General features: G+C 40.9%; 1 protein-coding gene across 1 annotated transcript in view; it reads left to right on the plus strand.

Moving 5' to 3' along the window:
* pdxka (pyridoxal (pyridoxine, vitamin B6) kinase a) overlaps window positions 1–21038 on the plus strand; it is a 52173-nt gene that overhangs the window by 9294 nt on the left and 21841 nt on the right. The window contains exons 3-4 of the mRNA XM_076262896.1: window positions 6858–6962; window positions 14865–14948. Coding sequence (XP_076119011.1) covers window positions 6858–6962; window positions 14865–14948 — 189 coding nt within the window. The remainder of the gene's footprint in view (window positions 1–6857; window positions 6963–14864; window positions 14949–21038) is intronic.

Below are 21038 nucleotides of genomic sequence, written 5' to 3' on the forward strand. Positions count from 1 at the left end.
GACCTAGAACCTCTTACCCCAAACCACCTCCTCCAGTTGAAAGCAAAACCAGTCATGCCACCAGGACTCTTCCAGAAAGGAGACTTATATTCCCAACGGAGATGGAGACAGGTGCAATACCTAGTTGACCTTTTCTGGCGGAGATGGATAAAAGAATACTTACCCCTCATGCAAGAGAGAAACAAATGGAACAGACCAAGGAGAAACCTTACTGTTGGAGACCTGGTTATGATTGTTGATGACACTGCACCTAGGAACTCTTGGCAGCTGGGGCGAGTAGTCAAAGCCTTGCCCGGATCGAAAGGTCTTGTGAGAAGTGTATTTGTGAAGACCAAGACAAACACCCTTGAAAGACCAGTGAGTAAGCTGTGTCTCCTTATGGAAGCAGAACGTTGAAGAAATAAATCTAAAAGGACTGGAAATAGCATAACTTTAATTGGCTCCTTTTCGTTGGAAGTAATTGTTCTCCAAGAAGGCTCACAATTAGGGGCCGGTATGTTAGGGCCAATTCATCTTTTTGTTTTAGTTTACTTATTGTCATCTCCCCCTGCTGGTTCGGACAACACAAGCCACGACACACCTGCAGGAAGACTATATAGACTGACAGGAAGTGCGGCCTGAGGAGGTGCTTGATTAGGAAAACGCTAGTCAGCGGGAGAACGAACAGTTTTTTGACCACGCTATTTCACGCTATTTGAGATTCATATTAAGAGTATAGGATAAAGGACCTTCATTTACATTGATTTGCATTCATACACTATCTAGGATAGTTTTCAGTTAGGTTTAGAGGGATAGAGAATCCTATTTAAGTTGAAAGTTTTAGATTATTATTTCTACATTTGAACGTGCGTCAAGCATTCCCCTCGTCTGGCTCGCGTGGCGGTCTGAAAAGGAAGGTAAGACAAGCTGCCGATACACATACTGTATGCCAGGAAAGTAGATGTCGCTGTGGCGGTGCAGATGCTTCACGATTGACTATTTTATAGAATATATAATTCTCTATTTTATTCAGTCTGTGCATTCTCTCTGTTTCGGTTTGTGCATTCTCTTCACTATTTTATAGAATTCTCTGTTTCGGTCTGTGCAGCATTCTCTCTTTTTCGGTCTGTGCATTCTCTCTGTTTCGGTCTGTGCAGCATTCTCTCTGTTTCGGTCTGTGCATTCTCTCTGTTTCGGTCTGTGTCTCCGAAGCAGTCGCGTGAGTAAAGCACTCCTGAGCACAATTCAGTTTTCGACTGTAAAACGAATAAAGTTCATGTTTACGGTTTGTAAAGGGTGCAGTCCAGTCCTTTGGTGAACGCAGACAAATAATATAATTTGCTTCCTTTGGTCCGCGATTCACATTGTTGTCACCTTAAGTACATAGGCTAGGCTACTAAACGCTAGTACATAGGCTAGGCTACTAAACGCTAGTATACAGGCTAGGCTACTAAACGCTAGTACATAGGCTAGGCTACTAAAAGCTAGTACATGGGCTAGGCTACTAAACGCTAGTACATAGGCTAGGCTACTAAATGCTAGTACATAGGCTAGGCTACTAAAAGCTAGTAGGCAAGTACATAGGCTAGGCTACTAGTACATAGGCTAGGCTACTAAACGCTAGTACATAGGCTAGGCTACTAAACGCTAGTAGGCAAGTACATGGGCTAGGCTACTAAACACTAGTACATAGGCTAGGCTACTAAACGCTAGTAGCAAGTACATAGGCTAGGCTACTAAACGCTAGTACATAGGCTAGGCTACTAAACGCTAGTAGCAAGTACATAGGCTAGGCTACTAAACGCTAGTAGGCATACCCAAGTTCTAAGCTATACCGTCGCCACATTTGTAATATTGCTATAATGCCATTTAGCCTGCCTTCGTTACTAACAGTCGATACTTTTTACCTGCATCAAATCGCGCATTCGCACTTAGTGAACTGAAGCTCTTTTCCTTTTCTTTGCATCTTCTGTCAAGGGTTTTCGCTGCTTCTTCGCTGCTTCTTCGCCAGCTCTGCCATTTTACACACGTTTGCAACAATCGCTAGCGTTTCGTTAGCCTGCCTCTGTGCTGTAAACTGATCCTGCTTCGGTCGGCGGGTACGATACACTGAACTTGCAAGCGGGATATTCTTCCTACAGGCAGTAGGAGCGGGCGAGAGAGTCTTCATTCCTGTAATGAGTCATTTAACCATATACCGACTTACGAAGATGAGTAATTAACACGAAAACGTTGCCTGGTGTCCCTTTAACATGATTTGTAAGTGATTTGTAGGGTCATATCTGTCTTCATTAGACTATGAATGCATTTATTTATGTTGTAAGACGTGAAAGAAATGAATGACACCGGCACTACGCAAAAATTCATTTAAACCTAAACCGCACTTCCCTAATAACATCTGACTCGCGTCAATCACTGACAGTAGAATGCATCGAGAAAACACATAGTTCACCAAGTCATGATAAGCTATTGGCGCTGCGCAGCACCCGTTTGCGATGTGTACTGCGTAATCGTAGGTAATGTCATGTATGAAAACTAGTATTGTACTAGGCAATGCTATAATGACTGTCAAGTCGAGTGCGGCAGCTGGGTTTTACGTGTCAAATGATAGGGGTGGGCCTATGTCGTCACTAAAACACCGTTTTGGGGGGGGTCACACGTCATGAGGAAAACGGGGTTTTCAAAAGTTCCCACCTTGGAACCAGTTTTCAAAAGTTACCGTTTTGGTCAGCTAAAACGGCGTGGTCGTGTGGAAGCAAGGCCAAAACGATGACAAAAGTTACAGTTTTCATGAAAACCGCCGTCGTGTGGACATGACCTAAGGCTTCGGCTACACGACAACGACAGCGTTATTGTTTCTTACCGTCTTCACACCTTTAACAACCTCTTTGAAAAAGCTCTTGCATCCTCACGAAGAGGTGGAAACGGGCGAAAACGGTGTAGTGCATATGTCGCTGTAGCAAGTAGATGTGGCTGTGGCGGTGCAGATTAGGGCTGTAACGATTTACGATTCGAAACCGAAATCGCGACATTCATATCCACGATACTGTGTCGCGGTGTGAAAAGGCAGAATCGCGACACACCCTTTCTAGTGTTTCACGCAGTGCTTTGCAGCTTATGCGGCCGCAAAAGCAACCCACAACTCCAGCTTTACTTATCGGTAGCCTACGTTGTCCAAAAACAAATAAATAAATAAATAATAATTTCATACCTCTCCTTGCTTTCATTGTAGACTATGTGTGCAACTTTACCAAACAGTATAGAAGTAAACCCCCTCTCCTTGCCCCGCTCTCTCTTGCGCTCCCTCCCTCTCGCTCTCTCTTGCGCTCCCTCCCTCTCACTCTCCCTCCCTCTCCTGCTCAATGAACACGCGCGACTTAAATAAAACATTCACAATCGTGAAAGCAAGGATCAGACGACTAGCTAAATTACTATTAAATCCGCTTAGCATCATTAGCATGCTGCACATATTTGTTTAAAACTCATGCATTGAAGTTGACTGATCATCTCAATACCAACGTTTCCCAAAAGGGCCTGTCCCAAGGAGAACAAGTATTACCTTGAAACTTAAACACACATGGGGAAACTGAACAGTCCAATCAGTAGACTATGATAGGCTAAGCTATATGCTACTTTGTTTACAACATTTCCAGGCTTCAACCAGACAGCTGAATTAAAGAGGTAGAGTTGTAATAAAAAATAGTAGGCCTAGGCTATAGGCTAATCTGCATAAAGTGTGCGGTCATAAATATCAGTCATTCAGAAAAATATTTTTATATCAGGATATAAAATAATAGATATATTATATTGTAATCCTCTGGTGTTCTAAGGGAGGCTATTAAAATGTTATTTAATAAAATGTCTAGCCCCCCCCCCAAAAAAAAAAAAAAAAAAAATCGAGATTCGTATCGAACCGTGGGTCAAAAATCGTGATACAAACCGAATCGTGAGGTTGGTGTATCGTTACAGCCCTAGTGCAGATGCTTCACGATTTACTATTTTATAGAATATAGAATTCTCTACTTTATACAGTCTGTGCATTCTCTTCACTATTTTATAGAATTCTCTGTTTCGGTCTGTGCATTCTCTGAAGCAGTCGCGTGAGTAAAGCATTCCTGAACACAATTCAGTTCATTTCCTGTAAAGTTCAGGCCATCCTTAAAAATATTCTTGTTTGCAGTAACAGCTAAAAAAATAAAAAAATGGGTCGGTAGGTAGGTCAATATTTTTTTTTTCAAGATTCAAAGTAAAAAAAAAAAGTAAAATTTTGGTCATGGTGATTACGTAAGTATGAATTTAAACAAATGTGCATATTGTGACGTAACTGACTGGGACCTCAACCCGTGCCTTCAGGCGCCTCATTGCAAACCTCAATCTGATGCAGGTTATGTAGACCAGCCTTTCTCAAACTTCTTTGACCTAAGGCCCAGTCATGGCAGACTTTGGGGTCATAGGGCTCATCTACACGTACCCAACCCCTCCCTCCAAATCAAATTGTTATTACCATCATCACAATCATTATTATGCCTATATTGTTATACATGCACTTTCCCTTAAATGTTTTGTGACATGCACATCAGAGGACTGCTTTACTAATGTAAGATATAATTAGTTTCATTGCTTTTGCATGGTTGCATGATGCTTGCATAAGAACAAGTATATGGGTGCTATTGTTTTGGGATGTTTTCCTCATGCAAGCATCATACATTGGTAGGAAATGGAGAAAAAAATACATGTTTTTTAATTAAGTTTAATTTGAATGCCTGAATGTAAGGGTTCAGGAAACACAATACCAGCTTTTGGCGAGCAGATAGGCGTAAATCACTGATCTGTTAATCTTTAACATATCGAAAGAATGCTACAATAGCTTTTGGCCACGTTATATTCAAATTTGACTATATAATACTCAGTGCTGTAGCCTACTACAGTGTATTATACAGTCTCTGCTCTGTTTCTATGGAAGTTCCAAAAATCAACGTTGTTTTATTAACTGTCGTTTAACAGGTTGAAGTGGAGCTTTGATACCAACGTTATCGATTAGTTTCAGTTTCTCTCGAGCAGACGCGCAGACGCCTGCATTGAATGAACGCTCATACCACCACTTTATTGTATGGCTCCATGTTTAATGACATCGATAGCAGAAACGTTTGTTTTCTTTTTTTGTCGGTCAGCGGGATCTTGATCAACTGCGCAGCAAATTATCAGACGAATCACTGGGCCTAATTTCACTCCACGACTCCGCGGACCAGCAGTCTTCACATTTCGGTCTCATATTTTTAGAAATGCTGAATAGACCACAACCAATTTCAATTCTTCAACACGGTCACCGTTAGACTAGAGGGGAGAAAGGATGGGAAAAGATCTGGGCACAGTTCTTCCAGAACTTCTTGCCAAGTAATAACGTTGTCGAGATGTTTGTGTTAATGAAACGAAGCGTATAGGCCATAGTATGACATGTGTAAACCAATGGTGTAGAGATGACGCCACAGGGTTTTATTTAAGAGAGCCCAAGTTTGTATGTAGGCAATTTATATTCACAATACTTAAGCCTACTAAAATAAATAGTATTTTATTTGTATTGGTTGTTTAGAGTAAAAAAAATCGGTCGGTCTTAACGCAAGTTTACAACCGGCAAGTCGGCGGACTAAATGGGGAAAAAAATAAATATTTGGGTCGGTTCTAAATTGACAGGGTCGGTCGGGGTACGGCAAACGAAAATATTTTTAAGGATGGCCTCAGTAAAGTTAATTTTTTAAGTCCATCTACAGCCACAACAGAACGCTCGAGGCTTGTGGAATGAGATCTCTCGGTTGGTGAACTTGCGACAGGTCAGACATTTTTTCGTACTTAAGCCCAAACGTTAGAGAGGGTTCGGGGGTGTCACCACCAGGAAAATGTATTACATATTGTTATGTAAATGCACAAGTTCAGTCAGAGATTAGGGCTGGCACTATGCCTAAAACACGCGTTCATACAGTAAATCCTCAAATTAAGGCCGGGATTCTATTTATAGCCGGGCCTCAGATTCGGATAAATAAAGGCTGGCCTCCTAGCCGGGGTAATTATTGCCTACATTGTTTCCATTTAACTCAATTTAGAGCTGCTCTTAATATTTTATATTGTTGCTTGGTTTGATACTGTTGTTGCCAATGAAAAGTCGTTGTCCTACACCATGGGTCTCCAACACGTTGCTCTCAAGCTACCAGTCGCATCCCGCTTGCTAGAATTGCACTCATATCCTAGCAATACATGTAGTAATGTAGTAAGTAATATAATACAGGTGATATGTTGGAAGTTTTCAGCTTAAACAACATTTTACAGTTACAAAATTAAAACAAAGAGTACTTTATGCGGTCAACCTACCCGATGCAAAGCTTCTGATCAGATACGGCAACAACACAAGGACAAAACGTAGCAGAGCTGCAGTTCACCGTTTCTCCAAAAGGGGCTCCAAAACACCAATCTCAATAAAGCTGCTTAATTATGCTAGAAAACACATACAAACACTAAAATACATTTCTAACTCTGTTACACATACACACACACACACCCTCCTCCTCTTCCCAAGAACACACTGATCACACACACACACACACACCCTCCTCCTCTTCCCAAGAACACACTGATCACACACACACACACACACACACACACACACACACACACACACACACACACACCCTCATCCTCCCAAAAACACACTGATACCTCACACACACAAACACACACACACACAAACACACACACACACACACACACACACACAAAGATCACACTGTTGATCTCCACTTGTGCACGTTTGTTTGATTATTGTGTGTGTGTGTGTGTGTGTGTGTGTGTGTGTGTGTGTGTGTGTGTGTGGGTGTGTTGTTCTCCAGGTTATGGGCATTGGAAGGGGCAAGTCCTGAATGCTGATGAACTGCAGGTGCTTTATGAAGGACTGAGACTAAACCAGCTCATGCAGTATGACTATATACTCACAGGTATACACACACCCGCATGCACGCAGGCACACACGCACACACACACACACACACGCACGCACAGGTAATATGACTATATACTCACAGGCACACACTCACACACAGGTAATATAAGTATAAGTATATATACTCTTTTGATCCCGTGAGAGAAATTTGGTCTCTGCATTTATCCCAACCGTGAATTAGTGAAACACACTCAGCACACAGTTACACAGTGAGGTGAAGCACACACTAATCCCGGCGCAGTGAGCTGCCTGCAACAACGGCGGCGCTCGGGGAGCAGTGAGGGGTTAGGTGCCTTGCTCAAGGGCACTTCAGCCGTGCCTACTGGTCGGGGTTCGAACCGGCAACCCTCCAATTACAAGTCCGAAGTGCTAGTAGGCCACGGCTGCCCCACAATATGACTATATCAGGGTGTCTGTGGGGTTGTAAAAGGTATTAAAAGGTAGTAAATGAAATTAGCCAAATTTAAGGCCATTTAAAAGTATTAAAAAGTAATAAACGTCATCTGATGAGGTATTACATTTTCAAACCACTAACTATGAGGTTTTCCATTTGTGGTAGGGCTACTGTCTCTCCACATAAATATGCGTCATTGAAGCTATCAGTATGTCTACGCTACCAGCTGTCATTGTCATCCAAAAAAGTAATCATTTGCGCCATCGCGTTTTCAAAGGCTGTAAGAGCAGCAGACATAGCCTAAACTAGGCCTACATACAGTATCACAATAACCCCTTTTCAAATTAAAAGTCCCCATAAAGGCAGAAGGCCTTTTCATTCAAACAAATATATAATTAAATGAAAGGGGGAAAAAACAAGAATATAACATGTAAACATATGCACATGTTATAAGGGGTATTTGCAATGAGCTACCCCTGCCTTGACTACAGAATAGAGGTTAAACATAGGCCTGACAGTGTTGCTTTGTTTAGGTTATAAGATAAGGTTTAGGCTATAAGATTTAAAATGTTCTACCCTCAGTAAATGTCATGTTAAGGTTAGTTTAACAGGTGTTACCTTTACATTATTCAAAGCTTGCTCAGGAGCTATAGGCTTACTCCCTTGATGTAGTATGTGATGAGATCAAAGTCCCAATGGACTTGCTTAAAATTAGTTGAATGTAACAACCTGTGTAGGTTTTTATAGGCTTTATTGTAGTTTGCTATCAATATATTATAATATAATATATTTTAAGTCAATTTATCAATTAGTTTCCACAAAATTCCCCAGAAGTCATCCTTTAAGGGGTTATTTTTCTAAATGTTCATCACGGGGAGCATGCAGGCCCAAAAGTATTCTCCAGCAGCATCCAATCAATAATTAGTATTTTTGTAAAATGTGACCACCTATTTTTGAATGTGATACCTTGACTGGCAAAGTATATGAGACAGCAAGGGTGTGTGTGTGTGTGTGTGTGTGTACTGCGTATGGTCGTGGGCCTATTTGGAAGAAAGTCCAGTAAACCTTTTCTGATTTTCATTTGTCATTTTGTCTTGAGATCGAATGATAGTGAAAGAAAGAGTGTAGTGCTGGAGAAGTGGTGTGTGCTCTTCCTACACATAACAATGAAATAACTTTTTATCTTGGGTTAGGATAAGATAACAAATAATTGTGTATAGGCCAGTGTTTTTATTGAAGCAAAAAAAGGAACAAAGTATCCAGTAATTGTAATAATAGATACTTGATTTGAATTGTAAGCATTGCTACACTTTCTTACTCAGAAAGTTAACAAAATGACAGTAATCCGTTACTTTATAATTAGTTACCCCCAACACTGAATTTCGAAAGGTTGCCGCTAGTTGCAGCTCGAAGTCGTGTTGGTATTTAAGGTTTCTTTAAGGTATCCGGCGGTGAAATGCTCCTTTAAGGTATCCAGCGGTGAAATGCTCCTTTAAGGTATCCAGAAATCCGATGGGAAACTGTAAAGTTCTCGGGTGCGAAAGACCAGTTGAGAATCGTCCACATAGCAGTGATAGTCAAATCCATTGGGACAACTAGTCTCACCCAAAGAACTGGTGTAAATAGAAGTAAGGGCCTTAATACTGATCCCTGAGGCACACCTGTGGTGAGGTCATGAGACTTTGATACCTGTCCCTGCCAAATCATACTGAAAGAACACACTTTAAGGCAAGATTCAAACCAGTCAAGAGCTTTCCCAGAAATTCCTAGTTCAGATACTGTAAACCATGACATTCTCCTTTTTACACTATCAAAGGCTATAGATACTGTATGTCTAGTAGAAGGACTCAGCTACTCTCAGTGCTTCAGTAACAGACAGAAGAGCAGTTTCAGTGGAATGACCACTCTTGAAACCAGACTGCATAGGGTCTAGTAGGGTATTCTGATATAAGAAGTCACAGACTTGCTTGAAAACCTTTAACAAGAAAGGAAGAAGGGAGACAATTCTGTAGTTCTTAACATCAGTTGGATTAAGTGTACTTTTCTTTAGCAAAGGTGTAACCCTAGCCTGTTTGAAAGAAGAAGGAATTATTACAGAACTGCTGCTGGTCAAAGGAGCGTGCTGGTGGTTAAGGGAGCGTGCTGGTGGTTTCCCAAGGGAGCGTGCTGCTGGTCAAGGGAGCGTGCTGGTGGTTAAGGGAGCGTGCTGCTGGTCAAGGGAGCGTGCTGCTGGTCAAGCGAGCGTGCTGCTGGTCAAGGGAGCGTGCTGCTGGTCAAGGGAACGTGCTGGTGGTTAAGGGAGCGTGCTGGTGGTTTCCCAAGGGAGCGTGCTGGTGGTCAAGGGATCGTGCTGGTGGTTTCCCAAGGGAGCGTGCTGGTGGTCAAGGGAGCGTGCTGGTGGTCAAGTGAGCGTGCTGGTGGTCAAGGGAGCGTGCTGGTGGTTTCCCAAGGGAGCGTGCTGGTGGTCAAGTGAGCGTGCTAGTGGTCAAGGGAGCGTGCTGGTGGTTTCCCAAGGGAGCGTGCTGTAACACTAAGGTTAATGCGTTTTACAGTGTTTACACTAAGGTTAATGTGTGACACATTGTTTACACTAAGGGTTAATGTGTGACACATTGTTTACACTAAGGTTAACGCGTGACACATTGTTTACACTAAGGGTTAATGTGTGATAGTGCTGGGCGGTATGACCAAAAATGTATATCACGGTATTTTTCTAAATTCTTACGGTTTCATGGTATATGACGGTATTTTTTTTCCATGCATAATCAGATGTTCACAGCATTTTCTACAGGTTGAGAGAGGAATTGCTGCACTACATCGACTAAGGATGGTCTATTTTACTGTCATGATGTAGAATAACTCCACACTAGTGGTAATCAGTGATGCCAGTAACGCGTTACTTAGTTAGTCTATTTTTACCACTTTTTTCAGTAACGAGTAATCTTAACGCGCTACTATTTACAAACCAGTAATCAGATTAAAGTTACTTATCTAAGTTACTGTGCGTTACTATTTTTGTCATGTTCCTTAATAAAAAGATATATTCTTTGCTTTCTTCTTGTCTTGGGTATTAATGTCATGTAGAGGCTATGCTCACGTTTTCAGCATGAGGACAATTCACGTGCAGCGACACAAACGTAAACAACAATGGAGGGAGAGAGAGAGATGCACATTTCATCAGTCATTACTTTGAGTTTGTGTCAGTTAAACATGACAACATTAAGGTACATTGTACATTCTGTGCTGGCGACAAAGTGCTGTCTAGCTAGACATCCCAAGTCTCCCGAAGTTTTGTGAGTCTCCCACATATTGATAGCGGCTTCCTGACGCCCGCAAATTACATAAAATCTCCCGGAACCTAGAGCGAACAAGAGCACGCAAGCCAGACCGGACTTCAAATCAAAGATTCTAGAATCTTTGCTTCAAATCGCGTGTGCATAGCTTAATGCGCACACAACGGAGAGGGAGAGAGAGAGTGGTGCGTTTGTATCTGAAGCGCATCCAAGACAGAGAGCATCCTGGTCTGTTTTGCTAAATCAACCAATCAGTTTTCAGTGTAAGTGCTTATATCTCTTTTCTCCCAAACATAATTAATCAGTTCAGTCAGTGTATCTAGGAACAGAAGCGTCATGGCAGCGTCAGTGCCCCTCAAAAAGGAAGATTTAAGACCCATTTCACATCAGACTACACAAAAGTGTACCCAATTGTCTCAAAAGATTAGCATTGCTCACGGTGGGTTAAATGATTTCAAAAGACTTGTTGAGGTGAGTTTAACAAGTGTAATTTCATTTGCATATTATTCAGGCCTATAGGCTACAAGATGGCTAGTTGCCAAGGCTACATGAAAAAAAATCTACATATTTTACTATAACAGTTTCTATCAATAGGCCTTCCTTATTTGGTGTACTTAGACATTATTGAGCAAACATCTGAATTTCAGTATCTAAGTAGGTTAGGTTGGGATGTCTGCTATACATTGCTGTTAAAATGCACTTCCAGTATAGTGAGTATTGGCAAAACCGGTTATCATTTTTATGTTGAGGCGTTGGGGGTGTTGTCGGCAGCTGCTGAAAGTAACTAATAAAGTAACTTGTAATCTAACTTAGTTACTTTTAAAATCAAGTAATCAGTAAAGTAACTAAGTTACTTTTTAAAGGAGTAATCAGTAATCAGTAATCAGTAATCAGATTACTTTTTCAAGGTAACTGTGGCAACACAAAGTCAAAGTCAAAGTCAGCTTTATTGTCAATTTCTTCACATGTTCCAGACATACAAAGAGATCGAAATTACGTTTCTCACTATCCCACGGTGGAGACAAGACATATTTTACCAATTTTAAGTCCACAGACAAACATAACATTCAAGTAAACAAAAAAGTAAGTAAATAAGTAAATAAGAGGGCACATATAATGAAAAAATAAGAGCAGCAAAATGTGGTTGAAATTGTGCATAGACAGTCAATAAAATAAAATACTAGTGCAAAGTCAGGCCAATAAGAGGCTGAGGTAGTTCTGTTTGACCTAAGTAAGAAATAAAGTGGCATAGTGGTGCAAGTTATGTAAGAGCAGCAGAAGTGTTGTGTTTTCAGGACAACAGCAACAAGTTGCAAAGTGTACAAGTGTGCAAGTGGAGTGGTGCAGGCGGCCATTGTGGGTCCAATGTCCAGGATGTTATGTAGCTGAGGGTGGAGGGGGGAGAGGAGGGAGAGAGTTCAGCATCCTAACAGCTTGGTGTATGAAGCTGTTGGTGAGTCTGGTAGTGCGGGAGCGCAGGCTTCTGTACCTCTTCCCAGAGGGCAGTAGATCAAACAGATTGTGAGCGGGGTGACTTGCATCACTCACAATTTTGGTCGCCTTGCGGGTGAGGTGGGTGGTGTAAATGTCCTTCAGGGAGGGGAGTGAAGCACCAATAATCCTTCCAGCTGTGTTCACTATGCGCTGCAGGGCTTTCCTGTTGTATTCAGTGCAGCTTCCGCCCCACACAGCGATACAGCTGGAGAGGATGCTCTCAATGGTGCCTCGGTAGAATGTGGTCATGATGGCTGGTGGAGCACTTGCTCGCCTGAGTTTTCGCAGGAAGTACAGGCGGCGCTGAGCTCTCTTCGCCAGTGATGCAGTGTTGGTGGTCCAGGAGAGGTCTTCACTGATGTGCACCCCCAGGAATTATGACACAAACACTGGTGGTAATGCAGTTTTGCATGGCCCCAGAAAATGATGCTGTTTACAAAGAGCCACTCATGATTCTAATGAAGAATCTAATCAGAATGCAAAGACAATTGCAGTCAAAATACAGAACTTTTACTGTGCAAATTTCACAAACATCTTGTAGCCTATAAAACCAATACAAAAAGTAGTGCAACTTTATACTTTTTTGAAAATTATACAATTTAAAATGAAACCTTTCTGCTAATATGCTTACTCTGTCAAATAGGCCTGTCAGAAACATGCCTTATTGTTATTGTGTGGTTTACATGACGTTAGTGGTAGGCTAACGTTAACTTCATGTGGATGTGGATGTCTTGTTAGCCTGCCATGAGCTTCGGTTCGGTTCGCTAGGCAAAACATTAACAAAAAAGTTCGTTTTGGTGCACTGATGACAGTCAGGATCATTTCTAACTAGCCAGCTAGTATTGCTCAGTGCATGTCTATAACATGCTTTACTTGCTACCTGGATAATTTCAGCGAATATTCTTAAGGTGAGATGAATGATAAGCTCAACTTAAACTTCACTGTGTTCGGTGGGTTGCTAACTAACGACATCACCTACTAGCCAGCTAGCTACAGCTGTTGAACAATCTCAATAGAATTTTCGTGATGGTAAATCCCTTTCAATGCAGTATCCCTTAACGTTTTTCCTTAACTAAAGAAACAATTTAAGGTATTCTGTGCAACACCCTTAAATAAACCTCTTATCTAAGGATAAATTAAGCCTTAAGGGTCATACTTCAGGGGAAAAACTTCAGGTGTTTTGTGTTTACCCTCACTATGCCTGGCAGTGGCATCATACGTGCGTGTCAAAAAAGTCCCGTCTGAAACACTGTCGCGCGGCGCAGCGTTCCAAACGTTGTGTAATCAAATACACCGGTATGGCGGTATATTAAAAATTCATATTATAACGAAAATACACACCGGTATACGGTGTGAACCGGTATACCGCCCAGCACTAATGTGTGACACATTGTAACATTTACTCTCCATTGGCTCCCTATAGTAGCCAGAATTAAATTTAAATCTCTCACTTTGGCCTATAGGACACTAACTAGATCTGCTCCTAGTTATTTTAATTCAATAATCAAGCCTTACATCCCCAACCGCCCACTGCGGTCTTCTGGTGAGCGTATGTTGTGTCGACCAGTCATAAAAACTGGGTCTAATTCCAGACTCTTTTCTTCAGTGGTTCCATGTTGGTGGAATGAACTGCCCAGTGGTCTCCGTTCCTGTGGTAGTTTTGGGTCGTTTAAGAGGGGTCTAAAGACATTCCTATTCAACATATACTTAGTTGTTTAAGCGCTTATGTGTTATGGTTTATATAATGTTGTTTTATTTTAATTGGGCTGTTAATTAATTTGACATTATTGTTTATTATTGATATTCTCCTTAATGTAGTCTTAGCATGTTATTGTTTTATATTATTGATTGAATTGACATTATTGTTTTTATTATTGCCTTTCCCCTTTTTTACATTGCTTTTTTATTAGGCTATTGATTGAATTGATATTATTGTGTACTACAACTATTCTCCTTACTATATTTGACCTAGATTTTAATCTGTTCCCTGTTCATTTTTAAATATTATTATGTTGTTTTGTATTTATATGTCGCTTTGGACAAAGGCGTCTGCTAAATCCATAACCATAACCATAACCATAACCATAACACTAAGGTTAATGCGTTTTACAGTGTTTACACTAAGGTTAATGTGTGACACAGTGTTTACACTAAGGTTAATGTGTGACACATTGTTTACACTAAGGGTTAATGTGTGACACATTGTAACACTAAGGTTAATGCGTTTTACAGTATTTACACTAAGGTTAATGTGTGACACAGTGTTTACACTAAGGTTAATGTGTGACACATTGTTTACACTAAGGTTAATGCGTTTTACAGTGTTTACACTAAGGATAATGCGTTTTATACAGTGTTTACACTAAGGTTAATGCGTTTACACTAAGGTTAATGCGTAATGCATTTACACTAAGGTTAATGCATTTACACTAAGGTTAATGCGTCTTACACAGTGTTTACCCTAAGGTTAATGCGTTTACACAGTGTTTACACTAAGGTTAATGCGTTTTACACAGTGCTCAGCTTCTGTAATAAATGTATCGCGAACTTCCTACACCATCAGTCTCAAAGCCACCTTTTAGTGGAGGCAGCCCATTGTGATTGGCTATTGGCCTGAGAGTTGTGTCTGATTGGCTGATTCTTGGGAATGGGAGTCTGATTAGCTAATGGCTTTGTGTGTGTGTGTGTGTGTGTGTGCGTGTGTGTATGTTCTCAGGCTACAGCAGAGATGAGTCTTTCCTGCAGAGGGTTGTTGATATGATCCAGGAACTGAGGAACATAAACCCCAAACTGGTGTACGGTGAGTGAGCTCACACTTACACCAGACCTCTCAAGTCTCACGCATTGAGCGTGAGACACACGCATTTCAATGACTTCACACGCTCACACGCCACACATGGCATTTCTCACTCCGAGACATTATTAACTTGCCCGCACAGAAATTTCTAAGGGCTATATTTTACAAACGTGTCACACAACGTTGCTGTCTGTGCGCTCATTCAGCTCAGAGAGCTGCTGTTCAGTTACTATCGGCCAATCAGAAAATAGGATTTCTCAACCAATCAGGAAATAGTTTTGTTTTGATGTGGGTCCGCAACGTGGAGACTGCTGGTCCGCGGAGTCGTGGAGTGAAATTAGGCCCGGTGCTTCGTCTGATAATTTGCTGCACAGTTGATCAAGATACCGCGGACCGACAAAAAAAGAAAACAAACGTTTCTGCTATCGATGTCATTAAACATGGAGCCATACAATAAAGTGGTGGTATGAGCGTTCATTCAATGCAGACGTCTGCGCGAGAGAAATTGAAATTAATTGATAACTTTGGTATCAAAGCTCCGCTTCAACCTGTTGAATGCTATTTAATTGTTTAACGACACTTAATAGAACAACGTTGATTTTTGGAACTTCCATAGAAACAGAGCAGAGACTGTATAATACACTGTATAGCACTGAGTATTGTATACTCAAATTTGAATATAACGTGGCCAAAAGCTATTGAAGCCTTCTTTCTATCTGTTAAAGATCAACAGATCAGTGATTTTACACCTATCTGCTCGCCAAAAAAGCTGGTATTGTGTTTCCTGAATCCTTACATTCAGGCATTCAAATTAAACTTCATTAAAAAACATGTATTTTTTTCTCCATTTCCTACCAATGTATGATGCTTGCATGAGGGAAACAATAGCACCCATATAATTGTTGCTGTTTTGAGAAGTATTTCTTTTCTTATGCAAGCATCATGCAACCATGCAAAAGCAATGAAACTAATTTTATCTTACATTAGTAAAGCAGTCCTCTGATGTGCATGTCACAAAACATTTAAGTGAAAGTGCATGTATAACAATATAGGCATAATAATGATTGTGATGATGGTAATAACAATTTGATTTGGAGGGAGGGGTTGGGTACGTGTAGATGAGCCCTATGACCCCAAAGTCTGCCATGACTGGGACTCAGGTCAAAGAAGTTTGAGAAAGGCTGGTCTACATAACCTGCATCAGATTGAGGTTTGCAGTGATGCGCCTGAAGGCACGGGTTGAGGACCCAGTCAGTTATGTCACAATATTAGGGCTGGGATAAACGATTATTTTTTAAACGATTAATCTAGCGATTATTTTTTCGATGCATCGATTAATCTAACGATTCATTTTTTCAGTCCGATTCGATTTCGATTCGATTATCTCCCCATTAATTCACTAATAGCAACTTATACATGTTTATTTACATGAATGAAAAAAACTGAATGAAAAAAACATGAATTCTTTAACATTGCAATATATGTTTATTGCTCTTAAGATTCAAAAATAAAAGACTATACAAGTGCAAAGTAATGCATTCTTAGTCAGAGGTAGCATTCTTAGTCAGAGGTAGCATTCAATTAAGTTCAGTAGTGTATGTCTAATTGAGTGCCTGTCATTTTAAGACGTTCGTGTAGGAATCCTTGCCATTAACATTAACACAGTTAAAAGGCTGCTGATGTGTGGATGCAATACATAACGTAGTTAGTTCAAATGACGGTTCATTCTTCTCCTTTGGACAAGCACTTTTGAGTCTTGGAAAACACTTTTCCATTTACATCGGGATTTTGCAAACATTCAGAGTCAATAAAATAAGCCCTGCATGAGTAACGAATACAAGCAGCTGCAAGGAAGCATGCTAAACTTGACATCCAAACAGTATTCTAACGTTAGCTTTGAGATACTGCTTGATTGCATACTGTAACTTAACTTAGTTTAGTCTCCTCAATGTACTATGTTGTGATAAGACCTTAGCAGAGTTTACTTTAACTTTAATGCAGCAGTTTTGAACAAATTTGTGCAGCATGGTCACGATGCTAAGCGGATTTAATAGCAATTTAGCCCACTGTGTTCTATGCAGTGCTTCTATGTGGCAACAACAATCCTTTAACAATCGTGAATATTTTGTTAAATGCACATGCAGAGGAGGAGGAGGAGCGGGCTCGTTACGAGAGAGAGCGGGCGGGGCGAGGAAAGGCTGTGTGAGTAAAAAGTGCAGCTCAATGAAATTATTTTATCTTATCTTTAATTTAAATAGTAGGCCTACAACATAGAACATCAATGTGTGGTGGCCGGTTTTGATTTCGTGGTGCCCAGCCGCAGATTAGTCAACGTATGGAAAACACTGAAGGTGTAAAATGAAAAATATTTAGCAGCACACGTTATGCTTGACGAATCAACGCTCATATTTTGCGTCGACGTATTTTTTGCGTCGACGTCATCGATTACGTCGACGCGTTGTCCCAGCCCTACACAATATGCACATTTGTTTAAATTCATACCTACGTAATCACCATGACCAAAATTGTACTTTTTTTTTTTACTTTGAATCTTGAAAAAAAAAATATTGACCTACCTTTTTTGGCTGTTACTGCAAACAAGAATATTTTTAAGGATGGCCTCATGACTGTGAAAATGGCTGACATTGAAACACAGTGCTTTAAATGGGAGCCCCCAGTATCAGTCATCAAGGCATCAAAATCTGCCACAAACACACAACATCACTCATAAACACACACACACACACACGGATAGAACCACCACTGTTCAAGAGACCATTTTGGGGCTAAATGGTTTTTTTTTTCATTTGGTTGTTTTCTGTTTGTTTAGAGCAGAATGAGCCACTGCTGTTTAAAGGGCCCATTTGGGTGAAATTATTATTATAATTTATGTTATTATTATTTACTATAGGGTTCTAGAATAAATAAAACAGTGTGTTTGAAATAATGGAATTTGTGCTCTCTCATGAAGCTGGGTCGATGGGACATGGGGAGGGTGGGTCTGTTGATCGGGGGGAGGGGGCGTGGTGCCACGAGTAGTTCAAGCAGACGTAGGACTTTCATGTACTTCGATCAGGGGGCAGGGGCGTGGCATCGGCCACCCTCCCCCCTGAGAAACAAAGTCTCACTCCTTGCAAACTTCAAAACTTGAGAGCCCTGCTTACACACACGCGCACACACACACACACACACACACACATGCAGGTGGACACACACACGCACACACACACACATGCACACATGCAGGTGCACGCACGCATGCACACACAAACGCGCGCACACACACATACATACACACACACACAAACAGACAGATCTCTCTGTCTCTCCCTCTCTCTCTCTCACACACACACACTAGGGCTGCACGATATTAGGAAAACATGCGATATGCGATAACATTATTGAGTACTGCGATAACGATATAACTTGCAATATTTAAATTTTTAATGTTTTTCTCCTTTCTACTTGCTGCTAGCATAGACTGTAGGGTGGGGGGGAGGGTAAATGTATAATTACAGAAATAAATGTATAATTTTCTACATAAACAATATAAATATACTGCTCAAAAGGGGACACTTCAATCATACACTGGATTGGTGCTCTGACACTGTTTGGTTCTGAGCATAAGAAAAACATTTAAGGCGAGTGTTTTATTTTGCAAGAACTGTCAGACATTCTGTGAATGTAGTTTGAGAATGGAGAGAAGGGTGGAAGGTTTCAAAAAATGGGTTTTAACAATTGTGAAAATCTGTAAGTGTTCCTTTAATTTTTTTGAGCAGTATATTGTAGCCTAGGCTTTATATGGCCTGATGAAAGTGGACAGCTAAGATACCTACTGACTAGGCTATCGAAGTTGTGTGGAAGATGTGCTCCAAGAAAATCCTCGTAAAAGACGGATAGACAGCCAATATGAACACTTGTGCACCAACCAGCGGAATATTCCACATTGCCAGCCTTCGCTGCTAGGCCTACTTAAGCTATATCGGGGCGGTCACTCATTTAAAATCTTAAGTAGCCCAGTCTGTAACCTCATACGCTGCGCATCCCACGTTATTAGGCTACCGGCATGCCGACTACGAGGGAAGCGGAAAGTGAAAGTAAGTGGCTGCGATCGCACAGTCCAGGCTAACGAAGTAGGCTAAACAACTTTTACAAATAACGAATCCTGACTACCTCTCTGCTGCTCTCTGGGGCTTTTGCTAAATGCAAATCATGAAATACAAGCCTTACAGTGAAAAATAGATAGGCTATCTTCTGATCCTATAACAACAACGAAAGAAATTGTTTATTTTAACACGGTGGAGAAGGACGCATTTGGCGCTGTGTTTGTAACACGGCATCCTTTATAAAACCAAAATATTTCTATATAACAGACGTGCTTTTCCTTTAGTCACCAATTCCTCTTCACCCAAGTGTAGCCTACCTTGCTCGACTAACTATCTTCAGCCATCATGACTTAGCTCCTGCCTCAACACCTAAAACACCACACACCTAAACTGGTAGGGGACGATCTTCAGCCATCACGACTTAGCTCCTGCCTCAACACCTAAGACACCACACACCTAAACTGGTAGGGGACGGGCTTCTAGGGCAGCATGACAGCATCGGTTTGGTAAAATATGTTGACATTCAGAATGTGAATACATCATATGGAATGCGCACGGCACAGAAAATGTATCAAAATGTATCGTAAATTAAGTCATCTTTGCAGTATGTCCATCGCAAGCGTTGATATCGCGATAACGATAGATTTTAGATATATCGTGCAGCCCTAACACACACACACACACACACACACACACACATGCACATGCACACATGCAGGTGCACGCACGCATGCACACACAAACGCGCACACACACACACACACACACACACGCATGCACACACAAACGCGCACACACACACACACACACACGCATGCAGGTGCACACATGCATGCTCACACACACATACATACATACACACACACACACCGACAGATCTCTCTGTCTCTCCCGCTCTCTCTCACACACACACACATACACACATCGGTGGCGGCCGGTGGTTAAAAAAAATAACGGTGGAAGAAATGTCCGCTTGATTGGTGTTAGTGGCAAATGTGAGGTTGTGATGGTGTTGGTGACATATGTGAACAAGTATGTAGGCCGCCTATCCAGACACATTTATAGCAGCAGTATGTACTATGTAGCATTTCAACTGGCAATGTTGTGCAATAAATGCTGTTCTGACATTCTTGGGGGGGGTCTGACCTAAGGAGCTAGGCTAGCATGCAGCAGCCAGAAAAGTTGTGGGTTCAATTCTTGGCTTCCACCATTGTGCATTTGAGCAAGGCACTTAACACCAAACTCCTCCAGAGACAATAGACTTTGTAATATAATTTAAATATACAAGTCACTTCGGATAATAGTGCTAAATTAATAAATGTAAATGTAAATAAATGTAAATTTAGGTCTGGGAAGTCAGGGAAGATATGTAGGTCTAGTTATGAAATACTGTTTTCCAGATGTGCAAAATTATGGAAAGTCTGGAGGTTTTGCTCAATGTAATACATTTGCAAAAAAGTCTATAATACTAAAAATAGACACTTGTTTTATAAAACCATATAACTATTTACGATTAAAAATAGACCTTAAATGTGGTTATTTGTAACATGCTATTGTTTTTAAAGCCACATTGCTATAATTTAAAGACAGGTTGTTATAGCTAAGTGGGAATTTATACTCGAAAGGCAAATGTTATTGAAGACGTCATTAAAGGAATGCATCATGGTCTGAAACATTCATACATACAGTTAGATACAGATACAGTTAGAACGGTGAAAACAAGAACATATTAACAACAAGAACATTATTTAACAATTGTTTAGTTGAGGCATAACTTGGATGATTATACCAACGCATAACTTTCCGAAAATGTTTTATCACCAAATCCCTGAATTGTCCACGTTTGTGACAGACCAGTGCTAACGTTACCAGTTAGTCATGAGTAGGCTATTTGTCATACTAAGTAGCATTCAGTAGCCTACACTAGCCTTACCATCCTTCATTTTTGAGACTGGTCTTCCTGCTTTGATCCTAACCTTTGCACTGT

This window comes from Alosa pseudoharengus, unplaced genomic scaffold, assembly GCF_046254945.1.
Source record: "Alosa pseudoharengus isolate Yale_2024_CS ecotype anadromous, Long Island Sound unplaced genomic scaffold, YU_APseudo_1.1 YU_APseudo_1.1_scf_3, whole genome shotgun sequence".
NCBI lineage: Eukaryota > Metazoa > Chordata > Actinopteri > Clupeiformes > Clupeidae > Alosa > Alosa pseudoharengus.